The sequence below is a fragment of the Salvia splendens genome, chromosome 21 (assembly GCF_004379255.2).
Source record: "Salvia splendens isolate huo1 chromosome 21, SspV2, whole genome shotgun sequence".
In the NCBI taxonomy this organism is placed as follows: Eukaryota; Viridiplantae; Streptophyta; class Magnoliopsida; order Lamiales; family Lamiaceae; genus Salvia; species Salvia splendens.
The window spans coordinates 1,976,350-2,002,035 of NC_056052.1; the positions used below are offsets into that span (position 1 = coordinate 1,976,350).

At 35.9% G+C, this 25,686-nt stretch overlaps 1 protein-coding gene across 1 annotated transcript; it reads right to left on the minus strand.

Annotated features, from left to right (window-relative positions):
- Positions 1 to 1,224: 1,224 nt before the first annotated feature.
- Positions 1,225 to 2,592, minus strand: LOC121785293 (UPF0481 protein At3g47200-like). Its single transcript, XM_042183680.1, has one exon. The coding sequence runs from the start codon at positions 2,590 to 2,592 to the stop codon at positions 1,225 to 1,227; it is 1,368 nt and encodes a 455-aa protein (XP_042039614.1).
- Positions 2,593 to 25,686: the final 23,094 nt, after the last annotated feature.

Sequence of the window (25,686 nt, forward strand, 5' to 3'; positions counted from 1 at the left end):
AAAGGCGATTTTAGATAAATTCAACCGACTCGATCTTAATAAAATCTATGAGCTTAGTATTAAATAAATTCAACTAACGAAATTAGGGTTTGAATTATTTTTTCAAATTTTTTAATTTAATTTCGCCCCATTTCGTGGGGCTAACGCCATGTCCCTCCAAACATTTACCTTATCAGTTATCACCGTAATTATATGCCGGCGCTTCTGACAACACCGGTTCCAATTGAAACGGTGATTAAAAGGATAGGGGAAATTCATATGAATGTGATGCCAAAGACTGCATACTCTTATGTAGTAGTACTACTATTTTTCATGTGCCAATGATACATATTTTTGCACATATATATACACATCCTCTAGATTCTAGTGGTGCTACAAGATTCTAATGTAAAATAAATAAACAAGAGTTACCAAAGTTGATTCCTCTTCGTACCTATATATATATACGCCTTCTAATAAACAAATTCTTTTTTTTACCGAACTAAACGATCAAGAAGCAACTAATTCTCTATTTCAATACAAATTAATTAGTTAACAATAAGTTCAAGATTTACAATAATTTTCCATAAAGACATGGAATAATTCAAACTCATCAAAATCAACAAATAGAAAGATAGAATAATTTCCAAATCATTACCGAGTCAAAGATTAGTATCAACTCAGAATGCAACAGTGAAAGCACGTTCCAGTATGCAAAGTGGTCATTTTTGCACCATGATAATACAGGACTACACAAGTAAATTTCTAGATCACCAAAACTCCCTCCAAGAGTCCGTCTGCACCAATTGCAACCTCGCGCTTGATTAATGAGCAGGAATTGTAAGAGATAGAAATATGTGGGAGAAACTTGAGCTGGCCTAGACAAGGGTTGCATATGGCTATGGACACAGTCAGTCGCGTGCTGTAGATGCTGGTTAGACCCATGACTGGCCCGTATCACTTAATTTCATTCCTTATATTCATCAAGGAGCCAAACTGGAAGCACTTATATATAATATAAGTGCACTTATATAATATAAGCACTTATATGGACACATATTGTTACGTGACACTTTAAGACTGAAATAATAGTATTAAAAAAAACTCAAAGCCCTACCCACCATCCATCATTAGTCCTGTCACTCAACTCAGTTTTTAAGTTAATATGCTCTATACAGTAATTTTGGTAGTTGATTGATATGTGACATTCAGCAGCCAATACAAAGTGGATTCAAGTGGCAGTGTTTATTTACGTGGATGGATTGTGAAGTAGGTTTGTAGAAAAGTGAGGCATATCAGAAAAGCGGCGGCAGCAAGAGCTACAACAGTCCTCGGACTCCGGAAATTGGTTTTCATGAGATCCGCCGTCCACGTCCTCACTCTGCTGTTGCAGTGCTCCTCAATCCCCATCTTCACGTCGCGAAAAAGGCCACATGTTCGGTTCGAGTATCCATAAGTATCGATGCTTTTAAATATTCCAACCACCTCTTCGTCGCTTGCCAACAGGCCGTACAGTATGCCTTTCTCCCGCAACACCTTTACATCATTCACGTTGTGGATCAGCGCTTTCATGAAGTTGAAGTAAGACGTCACCGCGAAGTTTGTGCGCGTCTCGGGTGACATCTCGAATGCGATAATATTGGAGAAGTATACCTTGGTGTTGTCGGAGAGGTAGAAGGAAGGGAGGCGGAGTTCAGAGTAGAGGGCGAAGGAGGTGAACGTGATGTCCGTCAAGCAATTTGAACTCCGCCTGAAATGAATGCCTTTTTCTTTAAGATCCGTCACCGATCGAAACGGACTGTTCACCATTTTCCACACGGTTCTGGAGCTTTCCTTCACTACCCCATTTTCTTGGTTGTCAGCAAGGCTGAGGAGGGTGCGGCGTGAAGCTTCTAGAAGGTGAAGAGGCTCTTCTTCTCCTTTTCCGTTTTCCCACGGAAGTTGTGTGATCCTTGTGTAACCACCGAAAACAATAGGCTCTCTTCCTTCATTGTTTCCCCATGGAATATGTGCCGCCCTGCTGTTATCGCCAAAAACAATGAGGTTCATGTACTCGCACAGCAGTGATTCGTGATCAGGGCGTATTAAGGAGATGAGCCAAAACGGAATCTGATTCTCCAGCATTCTCATATCTCCATACATGACCAGATTCCCGGACATTCCCAGACGTCGGCAGATGAGGGTGTAACAATCACCTCCTATCATGTAGCCGATGAGGAAGCAGGCGTCGCGAAGCATCATTTCAGCCAATTCCGTGTCGGTGAAGCCATCAGCTCCGCCGTAGAAATGGCGGATTTCGTCTATCCGCTCATGGATGTTGCTCAGGAGGGAGCTTTTGCGGCTAGCGTCTCCGCAAACTAAATCACGTAGCTCGTTCTTGAGTGGGTCCACCAGATCCCGCTGTGGATGCCGGCGGTGGTGGTACGGGCCAAGGGGAACCACTTGTGGCTCGTAAATGTGATTCTTGCCACATCGCACGTGCTCTGCCACTCCATAGAGCGTGCGCCGCGGAGAATGGATGCAAACACTTAGAGGCTTCTCTTCCTTTCCAAGGCTGCGGTGAGCCATGGGTACACTTTGCACACTCTCCACGCCAGGAGTTCCCTCACCCATCTCTAGAATGCACTCAAAACTCATACGTGTGTTATAATCACAACTAGGTTTTATCTCCCTCTCTCCATCATTTATAGGGTCATTTTGACTCAAAACATATTTTAATAAATTGTTTGACTTTATAAAGAAAAAATGGAAAATTGAGTCAGTGAAATATGAATTACTCCCTCCGTCCCAGCTCAGATGACACACTTTCCTTTTTAGTTTGTCCCAAAAAAGATTACACATTTCTATTTTTGGTAACCTTCTCTCTCTAATTAATACACCCAACCACTTTTTCTCACTCCAATTAAAATATTCATCTCTCTTTCTCTCTCCATGTAATACTTACACACACCTTTTATCTCTCCAATTAAACACATTAACCAACAACTCCTAAAATCCCATGCCGAAAAAGAAACGTATCATCTTATCCGGGACGGAGGGAGTAACTTTTATACATCAATTTTATAATAGAATGTGAAAATAATAGTTGAATGGTGGGTCCACTTACCTAAAATAAAAAACTCCATTTGTCCACAAAAAAAATAGTCATATTTGTGGACGGTACAAGTTTTAATGAAAATTTGATAAAGTAAGAGAGACAGGGACAAAAAATAGATAAGGCATGGGAGAAAGGAAGAAAATGGGAAAGTATGAGAGATAAACTTTCCATTTTAAGGAATGAGACTATTTTCCTTGAACATCCCAAAAATGGCAAAATGAGACTATTTTTCATGAACGGATAAGGTAAAGTAAATGAGACTTTAAATCAAGGACAACCTAAAATAACCAAATGGGATTATAAATCGCGGAATGAGTATATAAAGGTGGTACTTTTATACACTCACTCCCAGCACGATTTAAAGATCCAATTTGAGACGTTTCCATTTCTGCATAATAAATTAGGCACTGATGTTTAGTGAATTAAATTATACTCCCACCGTCTCCAAAATATGTACTCCCTCCGTCCCAAGGAAGATGACCCCTTCTTGGGACGGCACGGGATTTTATGCATGCTAATTTTATAGTATTTAAAAAGGGAGAGAGAAAGTTGTTGGGAGTTTAAAAGTGGGAGAGATAAATAAAGTAAGAGAGATAAAAGGTTGTTGAGGTTTAAAAGTAGGAGATATGCAAAAAATAAGTGAGAGAAAAGGTTGTTGGGAGTTTAAAAGTAGGAGATATGAATAAAGTAAGGAAGGAAAAAAATAATTGAGTATTTTAAATATTTCCTAAATAAGAAAGGGGTCATCTTGGTTGGGACGGACGAAAAAAGGAAAGTGGGTCATCTTCGGTGGGACGGAGGGAGTACTTTGGGTCCGGCACGAGTTTTAATGCAAAATTGGTAAAATAAAATAGATGTAGAGAGAAAAAGTAATTAAAGTATTTGTTAGGATTCGCACACACAAGGCTTTCACACACTCAATAAGATCACACACACACTCACTGTTGTATGAGATCACACAATGCAGAAAACACACACACTCACACTTTGAGTATTGAAGATGATAATCTTGGAGAGAAAACTGGAAAACTCTTTATTGATTAAACTCTACTCTAAACTACATACACGGTGAGCTATTTAAAGCTCTATAATCAAGTAGCAACTGCTACTAACTAACTACAAGAAGAATCAAGAAAGCAAGAAGAATAACCGCTACATCTCAGCTAACTAACTGCTGCTCCAACGGCTAGTTCGGCTAGGTTGCTTCTTCCTTCTCGGTTTAAGACCGAACTCCTTCCTCGGCTCAAGACCGAACTCCTTCTCGGCTTACAACCGAACTCTTCCTTCTCGGCTCATTCCAGCTCAACGCCGAGCTTCCTTACCGAGCTTCCTTACCGCTGAGCTTACCGCTGAGCTTACCGACTTCTGCCTTCTTCTTCTTCTCGGCTAGTTCCAGGCTAGTTCCAGCTCGGTAAGCCGAGCTTACCGAACTCCTTTCTAGCCGAGCTTCTTCCAACTGAAATGAGCACTCCATTATTACAATTCTCCACCTGAGGGCTCATCTCAGTTCTTGCACAAACATTGATCAATTTCTTGCAATGATCAAACTTGTCTCTACCTAGAGACTTTGTTAGCATGTCAGCCGGATTGTGCAAGGTGTTAATCTTAATCACCTTCACTCTCCCCTTTTCAACTGTATTCAGCTTGGATTTGTCCACCAAAATCCATGTTTTGTTCTTGAGTAAAGACTCTATTTCCTCATTCATAGCTTCAATCCATCTTTCTCTATCTTTACTCTGCATAGCTTCTTTATATGTGAGTGGATCTGCACCATCAATACCTTCAGCTGCACACAGAGCATAATACACAACATCAGAGAACTTTGTTGGTGGCCTTGTTTCTCTTCTAACTCTGTCCCTTGCAAGCTGATAGTCTCTGATAGAGTCTGATATAGACTCACCAGCCTGGTTGCCCTGAGTTGGAGCCTCTTCTTTATCTGAATCAGACTCACTCCCTGAGTCAATAACTCCACCTGCTCCTAGGCCAACCCCCACAGGCTCCACCTTGAAGAAATCACCCTCATCTTCATTGGAGTCCGGCTTATCTTTCAGGAATGGCATCTGATCCTCCAAGAACACCACATCCCTACTCACCAAGACCTTCTGCTTACCGGGCTCAATACACCAGAGCCTATACCCCTTAACACCCCTCTGATACCCCAGCAAGATACATTTCAGAGCCCTAGCTTCAAGCTTACTTTGCCTAGCATGAGCATAGGCCACACACCCAAACACCTTGTATTTTGAGTAGTCACTATGAGCTCCATACCACATGTAATCAGGAGTTTCAGATTTCAGGGCAGTAGATGGGCATTTATTGATAAGATAGGCTGCTGTATACACAGCCTCACCCCAGAATCTGCTGCTCAAACCAGACCCAAGAAGTAGGCACCTCACCCTCTCTAGGATTGTCCTATTCATCCTTTCCACAACACCATTTTGCTGAGGATTACCAGGAACAGTCCGGTGCCTCTTCATACCCTTCTCTTTACAAAACAGATCAAACTCAGCAGACAAGAACTCTAGGCCATTGTCTGTCCTTAAGCATTTAACACTTCTACCCTTCTCTAGCTCAACCTCCTTACACCATATCTTGAACTTTGTGAGTGTTTCAGATTTTTCTTTAAGAATATATACCCACAACTTCCTTGTATAGTCATCAATGATAGCTAGATAATACTTTCCTCCACCAATTGAACACACCGGTGAAGGCCCCCAAAGATCACTATGTATGTAGTCTAAAGGGGCTGTAGAAGAGTGAATACCTGTAGGATAGGGTGCCTTCTTAGCCTTTCCAAGTATACACTGCTCACAGGGGTCCATCTTGTTGAAATCTCCAGAGATCAGACCCTTCTTGATGAGTTCTTTCAAGCTTCCTTCGGCTGGGTGGCCCAATCTCTTGTGCCATAGCATTATGGAATCATCTGACACTGCATTGCTTTCTCCATCAACAGCCTTAGCCTTCAGATAATAGAGAATATGCTCTCTGTCAGCCTCCATCATCACTGCATCTCCAGATTTCACAAACAATTTTCCTTGACTCATCAATATGGTGAACCCTTTCTGTTCCAGCATTCCCAATGAAATGAGGTTCCTCTTCACTTCTGGAATATACCTCACCCCAGTTAGGATCTTTATAGAGCCATCTTGTAGGCTTAGCTTTACCTTCCCTATTCCTTTGATCTGACAAATGTGGTTATTACCAAGAACAACCGTACCCGATGCTTCTTGAAGATCATGAAACCAGCTTCTATTGGGGCACATATGGAAGCTGCACCCCGAGTCCATTATCCACCTATGGCTGACCCCACTATCACTGATATTCATGAGTTGAGCCGGGGGATCAGCACTCTCCACACAATCAGATTGATTGTGTCCCTCAGAGGCCATCTTTCTCTTCCATGCATGACAATCTTTCTTCAAATGTCCAGGTTTCTTGCACCAATAGCAAGCTCTGGTTTCCTTCTGAGCATCAGAACTTGAGGGTTTAGGGCCCTCAAACTTCTTCTTGAAGTTCTGCTTCTTGAACTTCTTCACATTCAAGGCCTCTGCAGCTTGAACATTGGAGCTTGCAGAGCCTCTGTTGGCTGTCTTCTGGAGTTCTTTGGCCATCAAGGCTGAATAGACTTCTGCATAGGTGATAGGTTTATCTCTTCCATAGATAATTGCATCACTTAGCTGGTCATACGAGCTAGGCAAGGCATTCAATGTGAGAATGGCCTTATCCTCATCTGAGATCTTGACATCAACAGATCCCAGGTCATCAATGATCTTGTTGAACTCCTCTAGCTGCTCAATGATGGACCTATCTCCAGAAAAACTATAGGCATACAGCCTCTTCTTGAGATACAGCCGGTTAGCCAAGGATTTGGCCAAGTAAACTTCATCTAACTTGTCCAAGATCTCCACCACAGTCTTGGCTTCTTGAACTTCCCTCAAGACCTTATCTCCAAGGCACAGAATCACTGCAGAATGTGCCTTGAGCTGCATTTCCTCCATATTTGCCTGAGCTTTTTCATCAAGCACTGGAGCCTTTCCTTTCTCCTCTGGTTTTGCAAGAACTGCCGCCAAGCCTTGTTGAATTAAAACCGCCTTCATCTTCATCTTCCACAGGCCATAATCATTCTTGCCTGTGAACTTTTCTGCATCAAGCCTTGCTGCCATCTCTGAAACCGTTTGATCCTCTGCAAATCAGTTTCAATATCCCTTTCCCACAGACGGCGCCACTTGTTAGGATTCGCACACACAAGGCTTTCACACACTCAATAAGATCACACACACACTCACTGTTGTATGAGATCACACAATGCAGAAAACACACACACTCACACTTTGAGTATTGAAGATGATAATCTTGGAGAGAAAACTGGAAAACTCTTTATTGATTAAACTCTACTCTAAACTACATACACGGTGAGCTATTTAAAGCTCTATAATCAAGTAGCAACTGCTACTAACTAACTACAAGAAGAATCAAGAAAGCAAGAAGAATAACCGCTACATCTCAGCTAACTAACTGCTGCTCCAACGGCTAGTTCGGCTAGGTTGCTTCTTCCTTCTCGGTTTAAGACCGAACTCCTTCCTCGGCTCAAGACCGAACTCATTCTCGGCTTACAACCGAACTCTTCCTTCTCGGCTCATTCCAGCTCAACGCCGAGCTTCCTTACCGAGCTTCCTTACCGAGCTTCCTTACCGCTGAGCTTACCGACTTCTGCCTTCTTCTTCTTCTCGGCTAGTTCCAGGCTAGTTCCAGCTCGGTAAGCCGAGCTTACCGAACTCCTTTCTAGCCGAGCTTCTTCCAACTGAAATGAGCACTCCATTATTACAGTATTGTTAGTGGGGAATGAGTTCCACCTCATCATAGTGAAAAGAGTTTCCAAAATTGGAAAGTGCATATCTTGTGGGACGAACTAAAAAGGACAGAGTGCATATTCTTGTGGGACGGAGGGAATAGTAAGAGAGAGAATTTAAAAAAAGTGAATAAACTAATAGAGATAAGTGAGTTAATTATTGTCAAAAAAAGAAACATATCACTTAGATTGAGATCATCCAAAAAAAGTACTTTCTTCATTAAAAAAAAGAGTCACATTTGGGAACAGTGCGAGTTTTGATTAAAAATCGGTAAAGGGAGAAAGTAAAAAAAATGAGTAAAATATGAGAGAGATGGGAGAAAATAGTGGTAACCTGCATGTGGTAAGAGGCTAAGTTTTGACTTTTAATGATTCTTAGAAACCTCGAGGAGGTGGGTATTGCAGGATACCTGGAAAAGAATCACCTATGTAAGTGAAGAAGTGTGGGCCGCTTCAACATGTGAATCACTTATGAATCCAAAGTGGTGTTCCATGGCCAGTAAAGGACACAAACGTGAGAACTGATGAGTTTGTAAATAATATTGTGTCAATATTATTGTCTCGGTATACACCAAGGAGGAATGGTTCAAGGCATCATGTCCACCAGGCCGCCGGTATGCCCGATAGTGTTGACTATGGAAAGTTCAAAGCCCCAAGCTACTATTCCAAATGCAATATTATTTCTCGAGAATTGAGCAAAGAGTCTGCATACATGCATACATGTCTAGTGTTGGTTTGAGCTTGCAGCGCTCTAACCAATGTGGGGGATTGTAGGAAAACGTGTGGAAATTGGAAAAGGCAAGGCCTTTGGCCCTTCACTTTGAGTAACCCCCACATTCTTTTATGTAGTGTCTTAATGCATGGATCTTTCATGTCTCCATCTCTAGCCTATATAAGGCATAGAGTTGTAGAGAGGAAGTACACACAAACAAAACATTCTATCTTCTCTCTAGCTCTCAAGCATTCTAGTTTGCTTTTTAGGATCATTGTCTAGCTCGGTTCTCGGAACTCCATCAAGTTCGCCGGTGCCTAGCGGGTTTGAGGTGCTTCTACACGCTAGGAGGAAGTCGTTTTATCTTTGGGGGCAATACGTCATTCCGTGAGCACTAGCCGGGGCGTAATTTGTCTTGCGGAAAGAGGGCTTTCCTCGACTCGACTTATAAATTTGGTTTGCTTTATTTTCGTTGTAATTTTCATTCCTCTATTTGTTGCAAGTTTCCTTTCGATTGTAATAGTTAGAGTACCGCCTGTACACGGCTTGAGAATTTCTTCCCATTATTTCTAACAAAGTATATCTCACTTACGCTGGGACGGAAGGAGTACTAATAAAAGGATTTATATTTTACTAATTTTTATTTTTTTTAAATTAGTCTCGAATTAAAATAGCTCTTTAAACGATTGAAGGAGTGAAAAACGCCTAAAAGTATATATGCAGAGGTGGTTATCGGGTTGCTGGGGACCAGCAAAGAAGATTCGCCTTTGAAAAAGTAAATAATATCAAAACGTCTTTGTAACAAGAATAATGATGTTGAAATTTGTTTGAAAGAGAGTACCGTGTTGTGTTCATATTCTTTTAAATTATAAGCGCAATCAATTATTTAAAAGTTAAAACGTTTCTTTATATGAAATGAGTTGCTTAAAAAACTGTAACATGCTAAATTTTAGTTTTTATTTTAATTTTGATATAAGGAGTGCACGCAATATTTCAAATTTAGTAACTTAGTTTTCTAAAAATTACTAACTCAATCCTAAATTCTATAAAGTTTTTAATTTATTTTCAATTTATCTATAATCATAATTTACAAAATATTGTTTAATTATCTTCTTATATAATTCAACTTTTATCAATACTACAAGTCCTGACAAGTAAACAAAACAAAAATAGTATAGCTACATGTAAACACATAATATCGAAATACATGGAATAAGTTTACATGCTGACTACTATATTGGGAAATGGGCTTGGCTCGCTTAAAGCTAAATTAAATAATTAAACAAGTAAATAAAACAATTAGATGAAAACTATAAACAGAATACAGATTGATTGAAAAAATAGTGGAGATAAAGGAATTTCATAAATAAGATTTCATTATTTTTATTTCGACCTCATCGAGATGAGACAGCTTTGTCTCATTCCAGAGATCAGCAAGCGGTGGGGAGCCAATTCTCGAGAAAGTGTGCCACCCCATGTAGCGCGCTTCCACCCATTCGCCAGCTTGCGAGTCGGCACATGTAGTTAAATATTTAATTGTTTTATAAAAGATCAGATAAAATTAAAAAATATATAAGTGTGGCCCAAAAAATTTATATATTAATGGGGTTGTCCGTGATAATGTACATATCAATAATTATTGTGATCAGTAGTAGTATTACTTTCGTTCTAGCTAGGAAACTTAAGAGAAATTTACTTTGCAACATGCCTTTAACGGAAGACCAGAATGTAAAAGCAAAATTGCTTTATGGTTTAATGAAGAGTTATAAAGGTGGAATTTACTGTGGCAGATCCAAAAGTCCGAAAATGGAGGACGACATAAAATTTATAAAAAGAATTAAATATAATACTACTCTATGTCAATGTATTTTTTTAATAAAATAAAAAAAAATATAAGCATTAGTGTTGGTTGATTGTGACATTTACTTTTATGAGTAAACCAAATCTTGAAAACATTTGAAGATTATTTCATTAGAAAAAATAGCAAAAATATATCTTTCATTATATAACACCACATTGTCATTCAATTAATCATCTTCGTTCTATTTTGTAGGTCAATCTTGACAATTTTCAGAGATAAAATATTCTTTCAACGGCAAGTTATATAAAAAATATTATGTTGATGTAAATCGATCCATTTGAATTATTCAATTCAATAAATCAAGTATTTTTAAGTTATTTTTTTAATTTGGGGTGATTTTAGAAAAAAAAAATTGTGAAGGGAAACCATTTTTATACTAATAATTAGAAATATGTTAATGACATTGATGTGTTTAATAACAACTAATATTAAGTTGGCATGTTTAAACACATCAATGTCATTAAACACATCAGTGCAAATAGGAATAACTATGCAAACAAACGTCTAATTAATGATTGCCTCTTAGCGTTAGAAACACCTCTGACATGCTCGACACCAAAATATTTATTGGAGTTTTAATAATCATGCAAACTAACTTCTTATGTTGCTAAATTAAAGAAATATAGCTAATGAACTTAAACTAAAGTGTTCAAGTGTATTTTCTCACTCAATTTCACATCAATTTGTAGTCTAGTAATTTGAGTTTGCTTCTACATGACATATTAGAAGTCTTGACACAACAAAAGGATTTTGCCTTTTTGCTTTTGCTTTCTTCTTTTTCTTTTGCTTTTACCATTGCGTTTGCCTTTCCTTTTGCACCCACTAGTCTTAACACCCGCGCTATGCACGGGACAAACGATTTTCAAATAATGAAGAAAAATTATAATATAAATAGATTAAAAAACAGGATAATAAGAATATAATGACGTTTATAATTAAGAATATGTGTTAATTACAATAAATATAAACAATAACAAAAAGAAAAATGCACTCCTCCCAACTCACTCTAAATCAAACATTTCATATTCGACAAACGATACCTATGATCTAATCGGAGTAAAATAAAATAAATGAACTATATATTAAATGAGAAGAATAGCATTGCAACATTAATATATACTAATAGATAACAAAAAAAACAGTAGATTATAAGTTCGTAAAATGGGCAATTTGTGAGATCTGAGAGCAAAGTACCTGTATTAATACTGAATCAAATATATACATATAAAAACATGTTTCAAGTACCTCTAAATAAATAAAAATACAAATGCTAATTAAAAGATATTTTTTTTAATTTTAAAATGTAAAGAAAACAAAAAATATTTTTAATAATGAATAGCTCATATGTAAAAAAAATAGTTCGTTAAAAAAAAATAAAGAGTTCAAAATTTTGGAACACCAAAAAATTGTTTTCATAAATGAAAATATAATAAATAAAAGTAACGACAAACTAAATAGTACTCAATCATAAGTTCTGAAAAACTGCTTTGTAAATGCCATTTACAATGGAATCACCACTTATCTGATGTTCATCTTTACATACTAAAATCTTCAAATCTTCACAACCTGTGACTCTATATACAACAACGTTGAGTTGTCCATGACTAAAGAGAGGTTTTCGAATCAAAGTTCGATATACTATCAATTATAATTTTGAATAATAACTCAGAGTTGTCCAAGTAAGACGGTTATATTTTGAATAATAACACTATCAATATAATTATGGGGCTCTTAACGGATCCACCAACATCAATTGCACAAAGAAAAGTTAAAATTAGAAGAGTCAAACTAAAATACATACAAAAATATTAAAATAAAATAATGTTTTAAATTTTTTTAGACTTGGGAAGAAATTACAAAATTTGCACAACTATTATATAAATGCGGAAATACATCAGAAAAGATTATCATTTATCATTTATAATTATAATGGGGGACGAAAATTTATAATAATAATGGGTTACGGAAAACTGAACATATAGCCCAAATATTTAAAAGATATATGAAATAGTCCAATTAAATTATTAAGAAAAGCCCAAACAGAAAAAAAAAGAAAAAGAAGAGAAGTTCAATAATTTAAATTCTCTGAAATGACCTAATTAGAGTAGCCTACTAAGATTTGAAAAGCTCCAAATACCACAATTATTTGAGGCCCAAGAAAAGTCCAAAACAAAACAATGCACAAACCGATTTTATTTTAAAACTGAATCACATAACATTAGACTAATTACAATTAATCAGCATAATTAATAAATATTATAATAACCCCATACAATTAATCAGCATAAACCAAATATTTCAGTCTCTATTTCCCATTTCATTCGCTGCCTCAGCTAAAAAAACTCTAGCGTGAATCGCGCCGCCTCCACCATCTCCCTCTGCCAAAAAGTCGTCGTCGACGGCAACTACGACTTCGTTGCACCACAAATTAGCGAAGACTTCATCTACTCATCGGTCCCTTTTATTCCATGTCAAATTCGTGGCTATTCAAACACCGCAGCATCAGTGAAAACCTAAATCGCTATCCATCTCGCCGCAACAACGACAAACACGGAGAAAATGAAGTCGTCGACGGAGTATTAATTGTCAATGCAATCCAAATCGGGTGCGACTTTACCTCTTTCACGAAATCAATACAGAACCACTGACCCAGAGACGAAACCTGAGATCCCTCTCCATCTCACCGCCTTCACCGACGAAAATGGAGAAAATGCCACCATCTACGGTGGAGGAAATTATCTCCATCACCAAAGAAAAGGTAAAAGTTGTTACCTAAACCCTAAATATATTTTCCACATTGCATGTTTAAATCTTCAACTAATTGGATTCAAATTAATTTTACAAAGAAACATATCTTAAAAAATTGGGGACGGAATAAGTGTTTGCCTAATATATTTGGGACAATTACTTTCATTTGCCATTATACTTTGCTAAACTGCTTCAAAGTCTTGACATTAATGGTGAAAGCTTCCAAATTCGTAGTAACCCAGTCCAAGAAGGTAATAAACTCTCCTATATTAGCATGTTCATAAGCTTATTATGTTTTACAGTTTAAAGAAATGTCACTCTAAGGCAGATAATCATATTGCATATAACGATTTAAAAGGCAATATTTGTCAAAAATTGTAGAACTCAATTCTCTGCAAAAAAAATGCATACATACATGGAGTATTTTAGAAAGATGACCTAACAAAATAAGTCTGGGTGGCAGGAAAACAAATCGAAGAAGCATTCTAAAGTAAACAACTTGTACTCCACAAATGAAGTTAAATAATACATGTAAATTAAAAAAATTCTTAACATGTAAACCATACTCAGTGAGATATATACCTCATTTGCATCAACAATATCAGCAACTCCTTCCTAATAGCTGAAAAGTCTCTCAAGTCTTGTTATTTCCTCAAAAGCATATACAGTATTTAAATGCTAAGTTTATGAATGTTGCTTCAATTTTTTTTGCAGGTAATCATCCTAATGGATTTTACTGATTTAAAGTAAAAGTGAAAGAAAAAGGAGAAAGAATGCATAGAAACTGAAAAATCAGGTCAGTGAATAATTAAATTATGAAAAATAAATTCATATAGAATAGAGATGCCGGAAATACAGTCACTAACAATTTTTTAGTATATGCAGGGACAAACTGTTTAAAATCGAATATCAGTGAAAGATTGAAGGTTAGAACACTACATTAATTGTATACCGAGTACTAAAAGCTGGAAAAAAAAATGAAAACACTGAAAAAGGAGCATATATTAAGAACATAGAGTGAAGAATCATAAGAGAATAGATAAAGAACAAATAGGAAGAGAGAGTATGCAGATCATGAATTAGGGAAGTGTCAAGAAACTGAACTACTTTTCTGTTTATTTTCTTGACTGATTTTGGTTGAGAGAGGAAGTAAGTGATTATAGGAGTGTTAAGAGATGAGGTATTTATAGGACTCTCTTCTTCATCATGCAAGTTAGATAGATATCATGCAGGTTCCCCATAAAAACATCATAATGAGAGACCTTTCACATAATACTACTAAGATATAAATATTAGAAACAATATTACTCCCTCCGTCCCGGATTAGGAGTCACTTATTGTTATGGCTCGGGTTTTAAGAAAGAGTTGAAGTGTGTAATAAATGAAGTGAGATGGTGGAGTGTGTAATAAATGAAGTGAGATGGTAGAGTGTGTAATAAATGGAGTGAGTTGGTTGAAGATGGGTCTCTTTTGACTTTTTGGAATGTGTAATAAATGAAGTGAGATGGTAGAGTGTGTAATTAAATGTTATATTTTTATTTTGGTTTATTTTAATGTAGAGAATGACATTTTTATGTAATTTTGATGAAAAATGGGGTAAAATTGTATGATCAAATATGGAAAATTCTAAATGTGATTCTTAAACTGGGACAGACTTTTATGGCAAAAAGTGACTCTTAATCTGGGACGGAGGGAGTAGATATTAATATATATATTTTTTTACAAATTTGCATAAAAAAACAAATTTAGATGTAGCATGAGAAATATTAATACTAAAACTTATAAAGTAATATTAATATTAATATTAACACTTATGAAATATTGTGTAAGATTTGGCCATTTATTTAATTTTATAAGTTTCTGCACTTATTTAAGGCCCATTACATTTTTGCATTTATTAACTTATTCTTATGTTATTTATAGGAGAAATTATTAACTTATTCTTGTGTTATTTATAGGAGAATTATAAGGATACAAACTAAACCCTAAAAACATAAGAGTCGCCGCCTCTCACTCTTCACTCTACAGAAAAAGGAAAGAGAAGGAGAACCATAAAGAACACAAACAGCCGCCTCTCACTCCTCACTTTATAATCATTACACAAAGAGGACAGATGACATGACATCATTACACAAAGAGGACAGATGACATGGCAGGCGTGGGAGGCTAGAACCTATTCTACCACATCAGCAATATATCAGCAAAACAATATACCAAGATAAAAACAAAATGTATGAAATTCTTTATCTATGATCTAAAGGTTGCACATTCTGAAACCGAAGCAAATGAGCTATTCAATGATATGTTTCGGATGTACTTTAATGGGTGCACATTAATTCTAGTTCGTGCTATCACTTCTACTATCTATGTATCTCTTATAACATACTATTTCAAATCACTTTTTTAGGGGTTTAAGAATGTTAAGTTGACTTAATTTTTTTTTTTGCTTTGGAGGTAAGCTTATCACATACAGTATGCTGCCCCCTTTCTCCAATTTCTTTGCAGAAACGAATTTCATAAATATTTTTTAAATTTATATACATGAAGTTCTTCAAAATTTAATGCAGTCAGTTTCAATTAATTATTGCTCCCTTTCCCATTTTCTTTACAGACGAATTTCTTTAAAATTTATATACATGAAAGGTTTTACATTTGGTACATTGTCCCTACATTTAGAACAGATTCTTAAATTTATATTTTTCTATGTTATATTTTTTATGTTCTAAAATTGTGATTTAATTCTATCTCTTATTTTTCATGTTCTAAAATTTACATTATATTCTCTATCTCATTCTCAATTTCACAGATGTTGGGTCGTTGATAATTTCAAATCTATACATGATAAGTTTTATACATATTACTAATTTATTATTTACCTTTTTCAGGGACAAATTTCATTGGAAACATATGAATTAATTTATATTGCTTTGCAGGAAATATTTTTGTATTTAATACGTTGTCTCTCTCCATCTGTGTCTCTCTCTCGGTCTTATTTCTCTCTTACTATCTCCTCTCCCTCTTTTATTTTTAAATTTCCTAAAATTGTAATCTTATGCTTATTTTATTTAATAGTGTGGCAGCCTATCAAATGTTTGCATTGCCAAATGAGATTTACGTGGGCTGATAACTGAATTAGGGGATATTCATTATTTTTGGTAGATATAATGTCATACATACTGAATGAATATTTTACTTAATTAAAAAAATCTTATATTTAATAGGATGTCACACTATTTTCTAAGATTCTTTGTGTTTAGTCTTGAAAGTAATTGTAAATATAATTACTGATATATCAATAATTTTTTTCATGGACAAAGAGCATTGGAAATTGATTAATGGATCAGCAGCTTTGAAAGAATAAAATAAATATACATATTGTAATAGAATAAATTTTTTAGTAAAGACTGCAACCCTAACAAATATAGTCTGAAGTCTCGATACATCCAAAAAGAAATCAGAAGATAAGCTCCAAATTGAGCTAACTGGATTTACCTAAAAAACCATCTCACATGATATATTTTTTCCCTCTAAAAAAAATTTTATAGTCTTTTCAACCAACGGTCCCTTTTATCAATATAGATTGGCAATTTCCCAACTAAACAATCCAAATATCACCTTCACAATAAAGAGATTTTGTCGTTTCTTGGCAGCAAAAATGAAAATAAATCCCATAAAATATGGTACTTTTATTTAAATAGAAACATTGTAGAGTTTCTATAATACTTCCAACATTCTACTGTATAGATTGGCAATCTCCCAACTAAACAATCCAAATATCACCTTCACAACAAAGAGATTTTGTCGTTTCTTGGCAGCCAAAAAGAAAATAAATCGCATAAAATATGGTACTTTTATTTAAATAGGAACATTGTAGAGTTTCTTTAATACTCCCAACATTCTACTATAAGTGAAGCATATATTTCCTTATTCATCATCACATTTTATATAGTCTTGTTTTGTGTGTTAATTAGAAAGAAAATAAAATAAAAGATAAAGTAAAAGAGAGTTAATGATATTTCTATTTTCAAAAATACACTTCCTCTGTATCATATTACTCACATTTATCATTTCAGGTCCTAAATTTATGAATGATTTTTTAGTGCAAATAAATTAGTTTTTAAAATTAGTTTGGGACGAGTTAAAAATACATGGAAATAATTTTGCTATGCTTATTTGCCGAATAGTAAACAAATTAGGAATATAAAAAATTATTCGGATTTCAGATCTACAAATATAATACGATGAACAATGGAAAACACCACGTTTCGGATGTGGAAGTATTTTCCCATTTTCGACTGAATTATCAGCTAACAAAACGCTATAACAATTGAAAAGACGTAATTTAAAGTTTAGATCTACAATTATTTCGTATATTCCAAACCAAAATGTATGGAATAGAAGTTTCGATCCAAAGCATAGAGGATTTTTGAACCTACATCATATGGTGATGGAGGTCCGTCGAAATCCACTATGAAAAACATCGGTTTTGGTTAAGAACTGAAGGTTAAATTCCTTCACGAATTCATACTGAAATATGTATTTTCGAGAGATGAATATGGAGAAAAGTATGTCGTTGTTCTGAAAATAAAGATTTTGTCGAAGGTTGGAAGAGGGAGAAGAAAGAGACAAAGAATAAAACCTGTGATGTGAATTAGTACGAGGAAGAATGTTGCAGCCATCTCCATGTGATTTGTATATTTTATTTATTCCAATTTCGAATGGTTGGGCTTTAATGGGCCTACTTAGTTCATTCAATGGTTGGGTTTAATAAGAATTTGGCCTATTGATTTACTGATTTGCCCACCCGATATTCAATTTTGTTTGGGATATTGGTTTTGAAATTTATAATAAAATTTAAGGGAGTTAATGTATTTCTCACAAAAATTTAAAGTGATCTTAAAAATTACTCCTCCATCCTTAAATATTGTCACAGTTTGACTGGGCACAAGTTTTAAGAAAATAAAATGGAAAGTGGGTTGTAAAAGTTGTAGAACGTATGTCCTAATAAAACGTGAGTGAGAATAAGTTAGTGGAATGTGGGGTCCATTCCAAAAAATGGTCAAAAGTGAAATGTAACAAATTTTGTGGGACGGACGGAAATGGAAAAATGTGACCAAATTTCCGGGACGGAGGGAGTATAAATATTTGAAAATGTGTAAATTTTCAACCTGACCCAAATAGATCTATTGTGGATAGCCATGAAACATATATGGCCTAGTCTGTACTACCTCCGTCATTTAGAAATATCAATTATTTCCATTTTTGTTTGTTCCTTAAAATTACAAATTTTCTATTTTAGGAAACTTGTTTGTGTCTAATGATGTAGGACCCATTATCGCCAATGTAGTTGACATGTAGAATGAATGCACTAGTTCATACGAGATGTATCCCTACATTGCAGAAGAAGAAGAAGACGATACGAGTTGTGACTTATAAATTACAACTCCAATTGATAGACACAATCACACAACATAAGCCTAGGTTTCATAATACGACTGGGCAAAGAACCTTGGCAGAAGAAATCCCAGAAGGAGTCTAAAATAAGAAGAAACAATCAAATATAATCATGGGTCCGTGCTTACTTCCTTGGATAGATTGTGAAGAAAGTTTGTAGAAAAGTGAGGCACAACAGAAATATGGCCGCGGCGAGAGCTATAGCAGTCCACGGGGTCTGAAAGTATGTGTTGATGAATTCCGCCATCCACGTCCTTGTTTTGTTGTTGCAGTGCTCTTCAATACTCTTCTTCACGTCACACAAAAGGTCGTCGTTGGAATATCCATAAGTATCAATGCTTTTGAACATTTCGACCACCTCTTCATCCTTAGCCAACAGGCTGTACAGTATGCCTTTCTCCCGCAGCACCTTCACATCTTTAGGCTTGTGGATTAGCGTTTTCATGAAATTAAAGTAAGATGTCACCCCGTAGTCTGTAACTGTATCTGGCGACATCTCGAATGCAATTAGATTGGAGAAGAAAACTTTGCTATCGCTAGTGAAGCAGAAGGAAGGAAGTTGGAGCTGAGCTTTGGTGAATTTGATATCCGTCAAGCAATTTGAACTCTGCCGGAAATCAATCCCCTTTGATTGCAGTTTCTTCACCGACCGAAACGGGCTGTTCCGCCTTTGCCACTCGGTTCTTAAGCTTCCTTCTCTTCCATTTGGTTGTTGGCTTTTCTTTGACCGATGATTTTTGTCGTGCTGTAGGTAGGTGCGATGGAAAGCTTCTAGTAAGTGAAGAGGCTCTTGCTCTCCTTCTCTTTCCCATGGCAGCTTCGCTTTCCTGCGCTCTCCAAAAACATTGAAGCTCAAGAATTCTCGCAACAAGAATTCTCCGCTTTCCTCATCACACTGGTTATTTATTAAGGAGATGAGCCAGAACGGAATCTGATTCTCCAAAATAAACATATCGCGATGCATGAACAATAACCCAGACATTCCCAGGCGCTGACTAATTACACCGTATATATTTTTTTCCTTGTCACAGAATCCCCGCATATAGCATACAAGGAAGCAGGCGTCGCGAAGCATCATTTCATCCAATTTTTCGCCATCTTTGTCTTTGTCTGTGTCTTTGCCTTTGCCTTTGACTCCTCCATAGAAATGCCTGATTTCGTCGATCCGCTCAGAGACCTTGCTCTGAAGGAAGCTTTTGCGGGAAGCGCCTCCACAAAACAGATCTAGAACCTCGTTCTTGAGTGGCACCAGCAGCTTCAGTTCCGGAGTGTTGCAGTGGTATGGGCCGAGGGAAACCACCACTGGATCATAAATTTCCTTCATGCGCTTCGTCTCCTTCCGCATGTACTTTGGCACTCTGTGCAGCACGCGCCACCCGGATTGGACGTCGACACTGACGGCACCAGGGTTTTCCTCGACTATTTCATGGATGTCGACATTCACGGCGCCGGAAGTTTCCTCCACAGCGTTTGAGATGTCGACATTCACGGCGCCGGAAGTTTCCTCCACAGCGTTTGAGATGTCGACATTCACGGCGCCGGAAGTTTCCTCCACAGCGTTTGAGATGTCGACATTCACGGCGCCGGAAGTTTCCTCCACAGCGTTTGAGATGTCGACATTCACGGCGCCGGAAGTTTCCTCCACAGCGTTTGAGATGTCGACATTCACGGCGCCGGAAGTTTCCTCCACAGCGTTTGAGATGTCGACATTCACGGCGCCGGAAGTTTCCTCCACAGCGTTTGAGATGTCGACATTCACGGCGCCGGAAGTTTCCTCCACAGCGTTTGAGATGTCGACATTCACGGCGCCGGAAGTTTCCTCCACAGCGTTTGAGATGTCGACATTCACGGCGCCAGGAGTTTCCTCCACAGCGTTTGGGATGTCGACCTTCACGGCGCCAGGAGTTTCCTCCACAGCGTTTGGGATGTCGACATTCACGGTGCCGGGAGTTTTCACATTTATGTCAGCCATGCATGCACTCAAAAGCTATATGTGTGGGGCTTTATGCACAGACAGGTTTTTTACATTATAATTGCATCATATCATAGGTCATATATATAAGTGGTGGTGATTACTTATCAAATCCGCAGTGATTATATTAGTTATTTACTTATTTAGCTTAAACAAAGACCGAAACCATATTATAAAAAGTCAAACCCCTTCCCACCATCCTACTACTCTTGCCACTTCCGTCATTTTTACATAAATTTATTGTATTTCACTAAAGCTAGTTGATGTAAACCAATGTTTGCACCTTACGTTTGATGCACTATTATATCAATATATAAAGAGTCATTTTGTCTCAGTACATACTTTTAAAAATTGTTTAATTTTGTAAAAAAAGTAAATGAAATATGAGACTCATTTTTAATATTAATTCTACACATATCAAAAGTAGAAACAAGTAAATGGTTCATAAATTGTGAATAACTCAAATATCAAAATGACTCTTTAAATGATGAAAAGAGGGAAAAGTACTGACAAATTCATGGTTCTATATAATTTATTGTTTAATGTGCATCATGAATGATACTTCATCTATTTCCTAAAAATAGAAATTATTTCCTTCTTAGTCCGTTTGTTAGAAATTTCCGATTTGAGGAAATGGATCCTACTAACACTAATTCCACTATTTTTTTCTCTTACGCTCTCTTATTTTATCCATTTTTCTATTTCTCTCTCTTATTTTATAAAATTTCAAATTTCAATTACTATTATTTCTCGTTATCTCTTTATTTATGAAATGTCCATAAGATGGGTGAGGCTTTTGAATGTATACTCCTTCTGTTTTATGCTACTCGCACTTTTCATTTTAAGTAATAAATCTAGGATTGATTTTTTAGTGTAATTAACTTGGTATTTTAAGTGTAATGATAGATCAATTAATAAGGAAATATTTAGTTAACTCTAATATACTAAGGACCCGTTTGATAGCATAGAGATAACAAGATAAGGTTTTGTATCCATGTATTTCCATTCATTTGGTAACAAAGATACTTCTATCTCATGGCCTGTGTTAACATGCTAAGCCTGTCTAGGCCCGACGAAAAACCACTATTTCCCTCATTTATGTATCTCACCAAATTGGTGAGATACGGAACTATTCAACCTTGTTTTCCACGCTGCCCTTCATTCCATTTCTACCACCGCCCCATATCCCATCACCCATGGCAACACTCTAGCTGAAGGCGGGGGGCCTTCTGACGGTGCACTGCCGACTCGATCTAAGACCCTGCAATTTTTCTTCTCTTCTTCGATGTGTACGATGGTGGTTGTCTCCGGCAGTAGTGAGGGCGTCTCTCAACGGCCGCCGTCGTAAACTTACCGCCGTCGCACCATCTTTTCCCGCCGTCGAGCTTTGAGGCAGTGATATTGTAATTCTAGATCTGCCTGAGCCTTTTCATCTATGTGTTGGGTCCTTCGCCAGAGGCAGTGAATAACAACGGCTATGGCTCCTCATTGGTGCTCTGTTTTCTTCCAGAACCGAGCATCTACAACTGAATTCTTAACGAGATGAACAATTTATCAATTCATCAATTGTTGTAAGCTTCTTCATACAGGTTTCTTCTTCTAAGTTTTGAATTCGGTATTTTTTTAATTGATTGCTGCTCGATGGAAGATCTTGATATTGTTGGCATGGTTTATGCAATTTGGTAGTAGTTGAATTGAGAATTTAGTGATTTTGGGCGGAAATTGAAGTTTTGTTGTTCATTCAAAATTGACTTTTTAAGGCTAAACCTGTTTATTATGTAGCATCTTTGTACATTATTTACCTTTCGGCTTTGAGGCGAATTAAATTCAAGCTTTTGTTGTTGCTCAAGATGGTTAGCTAAATGGACGTAGTTATTCAAACTGTTGAAGCAGTTCTTATGCAATGAAGAATGTTAGAATCAGTTTATTGCTAGGGTCAAAATACTACTTTCATTCATTAGAATGCAGAAGAAGAAGCACATAACATATTCATAATGTTTTGGGTGAAAATGGTAGATTATATGCAGAATGAGATTTATAATAGACCTTGAATTCGTACTAATAGGTTTGTTAAAATGGCAATTTGGGAGGATTCTGACGCCTGCTTCGAGAGGCAGCAACAAGAAAAGGAAATGTTATGGCTTCAAGCAGAGTAATGAGCAGCGGCAACAATTGCATATTGCATATTTAAGAACAAGGGCAACAATGTCTTTTCAGTTGCATATATGACATAATCTTAGTTATTATTTTATCTATCAAACAAATAGTATAAAATCTTTATCTTGTTCTAATCCTGAGTTCGGCCCTCATTTGTTATCAAGAGTTACATATCTTGTTATATCCTACCTGTGCTATCAAACATGCCCTAAGTAAATATCTTAAATCTTAGCTAAAATAAAAAATAGTGTAAATAGTTTGAGACAAACTAAAATACAAATAGAAAAGTGTGAGTAAATGTGACAAGGATGTTAAGGCGGAGTACAATTTTATTTTACGCGATTTAACATTTCTACTGCTTCCGACCCATTTGTCAATAAGCTAATCATTCAATAATGTAAACCTTATTAAATACTTGGTCAATTTGCCTAGTAAATCAACTATTTAATGATTAGGGCAAATTGATGTAAAGAATTGAAAGAGATTATGCACTAATCGAGTTGTGAGTTGGGGGCTTAATGTCAAAGACGAAAACGAAACTAACGGATCCAATATATTTGCCAAAACGTCCATCTTAATGTCAAGAAATTCATTTATTTTTGCATTTCATCTTAATAATTCAAAATCCACTAACACTTTAGATTGTTTTAATATAAATATGCATTACATTATTGGATACCGAAGCTGTTACAATAAGAGTTTGGACCCCAAATATTTTTTACCTTGATGGGGTTGTCCATGATCAATTTAGTAGTAATATTACACTAGTTCTATGGGTTGTTATTTTATCGTGTTGAGAAGTGATTGATTGATTATTGAGTTTTCGGATGTTTGGTTTTGGAGAATTTATTTTTAATTGTGTTGAGAAGTGATTAATTGATCTCAGTCCCACTCTTATAGATAACTAATTTAATCTAAGAAAAAATCTCATTTTAGCTTATCTTTAATACTCAACTATTATCTCCATGGCAGACGACACAGACATAGACTAGAATGCGTAATGTACATAGAGCAATATTCAACGAGGCAAGAATCACATTTATGAGCACATAATTGTTTCCTCTTGAGCAAGATTTGTGAGCGAATAGACGAAACCAGACATTTCTACTTTGGAGCAGAAGACTTAGCTGAAATCATGCTTCGTGAAACTTGCTTCATTATAAGCTATGTGGAATACAACAAAACTTATATCCGAATTGGTCAGCGTCTAAGAATATTTTGGTTATTGATCATGTAACGCAATATGTGTATAATCTACAAGCGAGCTTTCCAGCCCGATCCCATCCCAACTCGCTAAATTGCGCTGCCTTGAATTTGTAATACTCTCACGCAACTCACTCACAAGGAAGATTCCGGAGGGAATCTTGAATATGGAGAGTCTCGTCCATTTTATTATAAAACCAATATTATAAAATCAATTTTCCGGCTTCGGATTTTGCTGGGAATCCTGGTTTATGTGGAGCTCCACTTGCTCCGTGTAACAACTAATTATGTGTTGTTTTCAAAAGAGAATAATACTATAAATGATTATCTCATTGCTCCAATCACAATCTTTCTTGTTAATCTCACATATCTTGATCGATTATAGTAAATTCCAAATTATTTTTAACGCTATTCATTATTTTTGGTAATGTTAAAAATCAAAATAAGAGATTGTCGTGTTGGTTATTTTGTTTAGTAATGTTGAAAAGTAAATATATAATTTATATTTGAATTGTTTCCATAACATATCAATTCCTTTAATTATGGATCAATTAACATTCAATATTCAATTAATTGGTCAACTCTAATAATGAAATTATTTTTTACTTTTATTGTGTTTTCTTAGATTTACTTTGTTTAGATTTGATTTATTTTTTAGGAGCAGTACTTTTTTTTATCTCAAATTAATCAAATTTGTAGTTTTTCAGTTCTATCTAAATTTTTTAGATTGAAGCTTAATCAATCTATAGGAACTTAGATAAATAAATATAATTATCAATAGTCAATTGGAGTTTCATTTTAATTAATTAAGAAAAATTAAAATTTCAATCTTATATTGACTGTAGTATATTGTTACTTCGCAGTCCACAACTTATTATTATTAAATAAATTTAATTGAATCACACAAAAAAACAAGAATGAATGATAATGAAAAGGATACAAAAAAAATTAAAAATAAAACAACAAGTTCTAGAAACTGCCACTAAGTAGTTTCCTCTAAAATCACAGATTGTTCACTAATTCAATACCAAATGAAACTATAGTGTATAAATACATCCTTCCAATTCCTACAAAATAGGGATCGACTCTCTTTCTTTACTATTCTGCCAAAAATTGCACAATAGTACTTGATTCAATAGCACTTATGTTTCACCGAAAATCCAACTCGTATAATTTAATTCAAGCCTCTCCACTAATAAAAATCTAAAAACCGTAACTCCAGCTCCAAAAATCGAATCCAATCAACAAAAAATGGATTTAATTGACATTCTCCAGCTCCAAAAAAAGAGCTACGCAAATTCATGATTTATTTAAAATCCGTTAGTTGGCGAGTAGTATCTGTTTAGTAAGTCTGATAAGGCCCAGATTGTTTTTATATCTACAAATTTTAAAATATGAGCACCAAAGTGCTTGGTTAAAAGGACAAATCCTTTTGTTTTTGTAACATAATTACGTAGGAATGGTATATTATTATAGGGATATTTTTGGCCCTTAATATCATAGTACTTTCAACAAGTTGGTTTTTTATCATAAACTTTAACTTAGTTTGTTATTTCCCTAGTGAAAAAATTCTGGCAAATAATATCATGATACCGATATTTTTTCATAATTTCTCGACAACAACTTTGAGAGCTTCAAGTTCTTCAATCCATTA

Excerpts from the sequence above, each read along its gene's own strand:
- LOC121785293 (XM_042183680.1), bottom strand. The coding sequence starts at position 2,592 with ATGGGTGAGGGAACTCCTGGCGTGGAGAGTGTGCAAAGTGTACCCATG.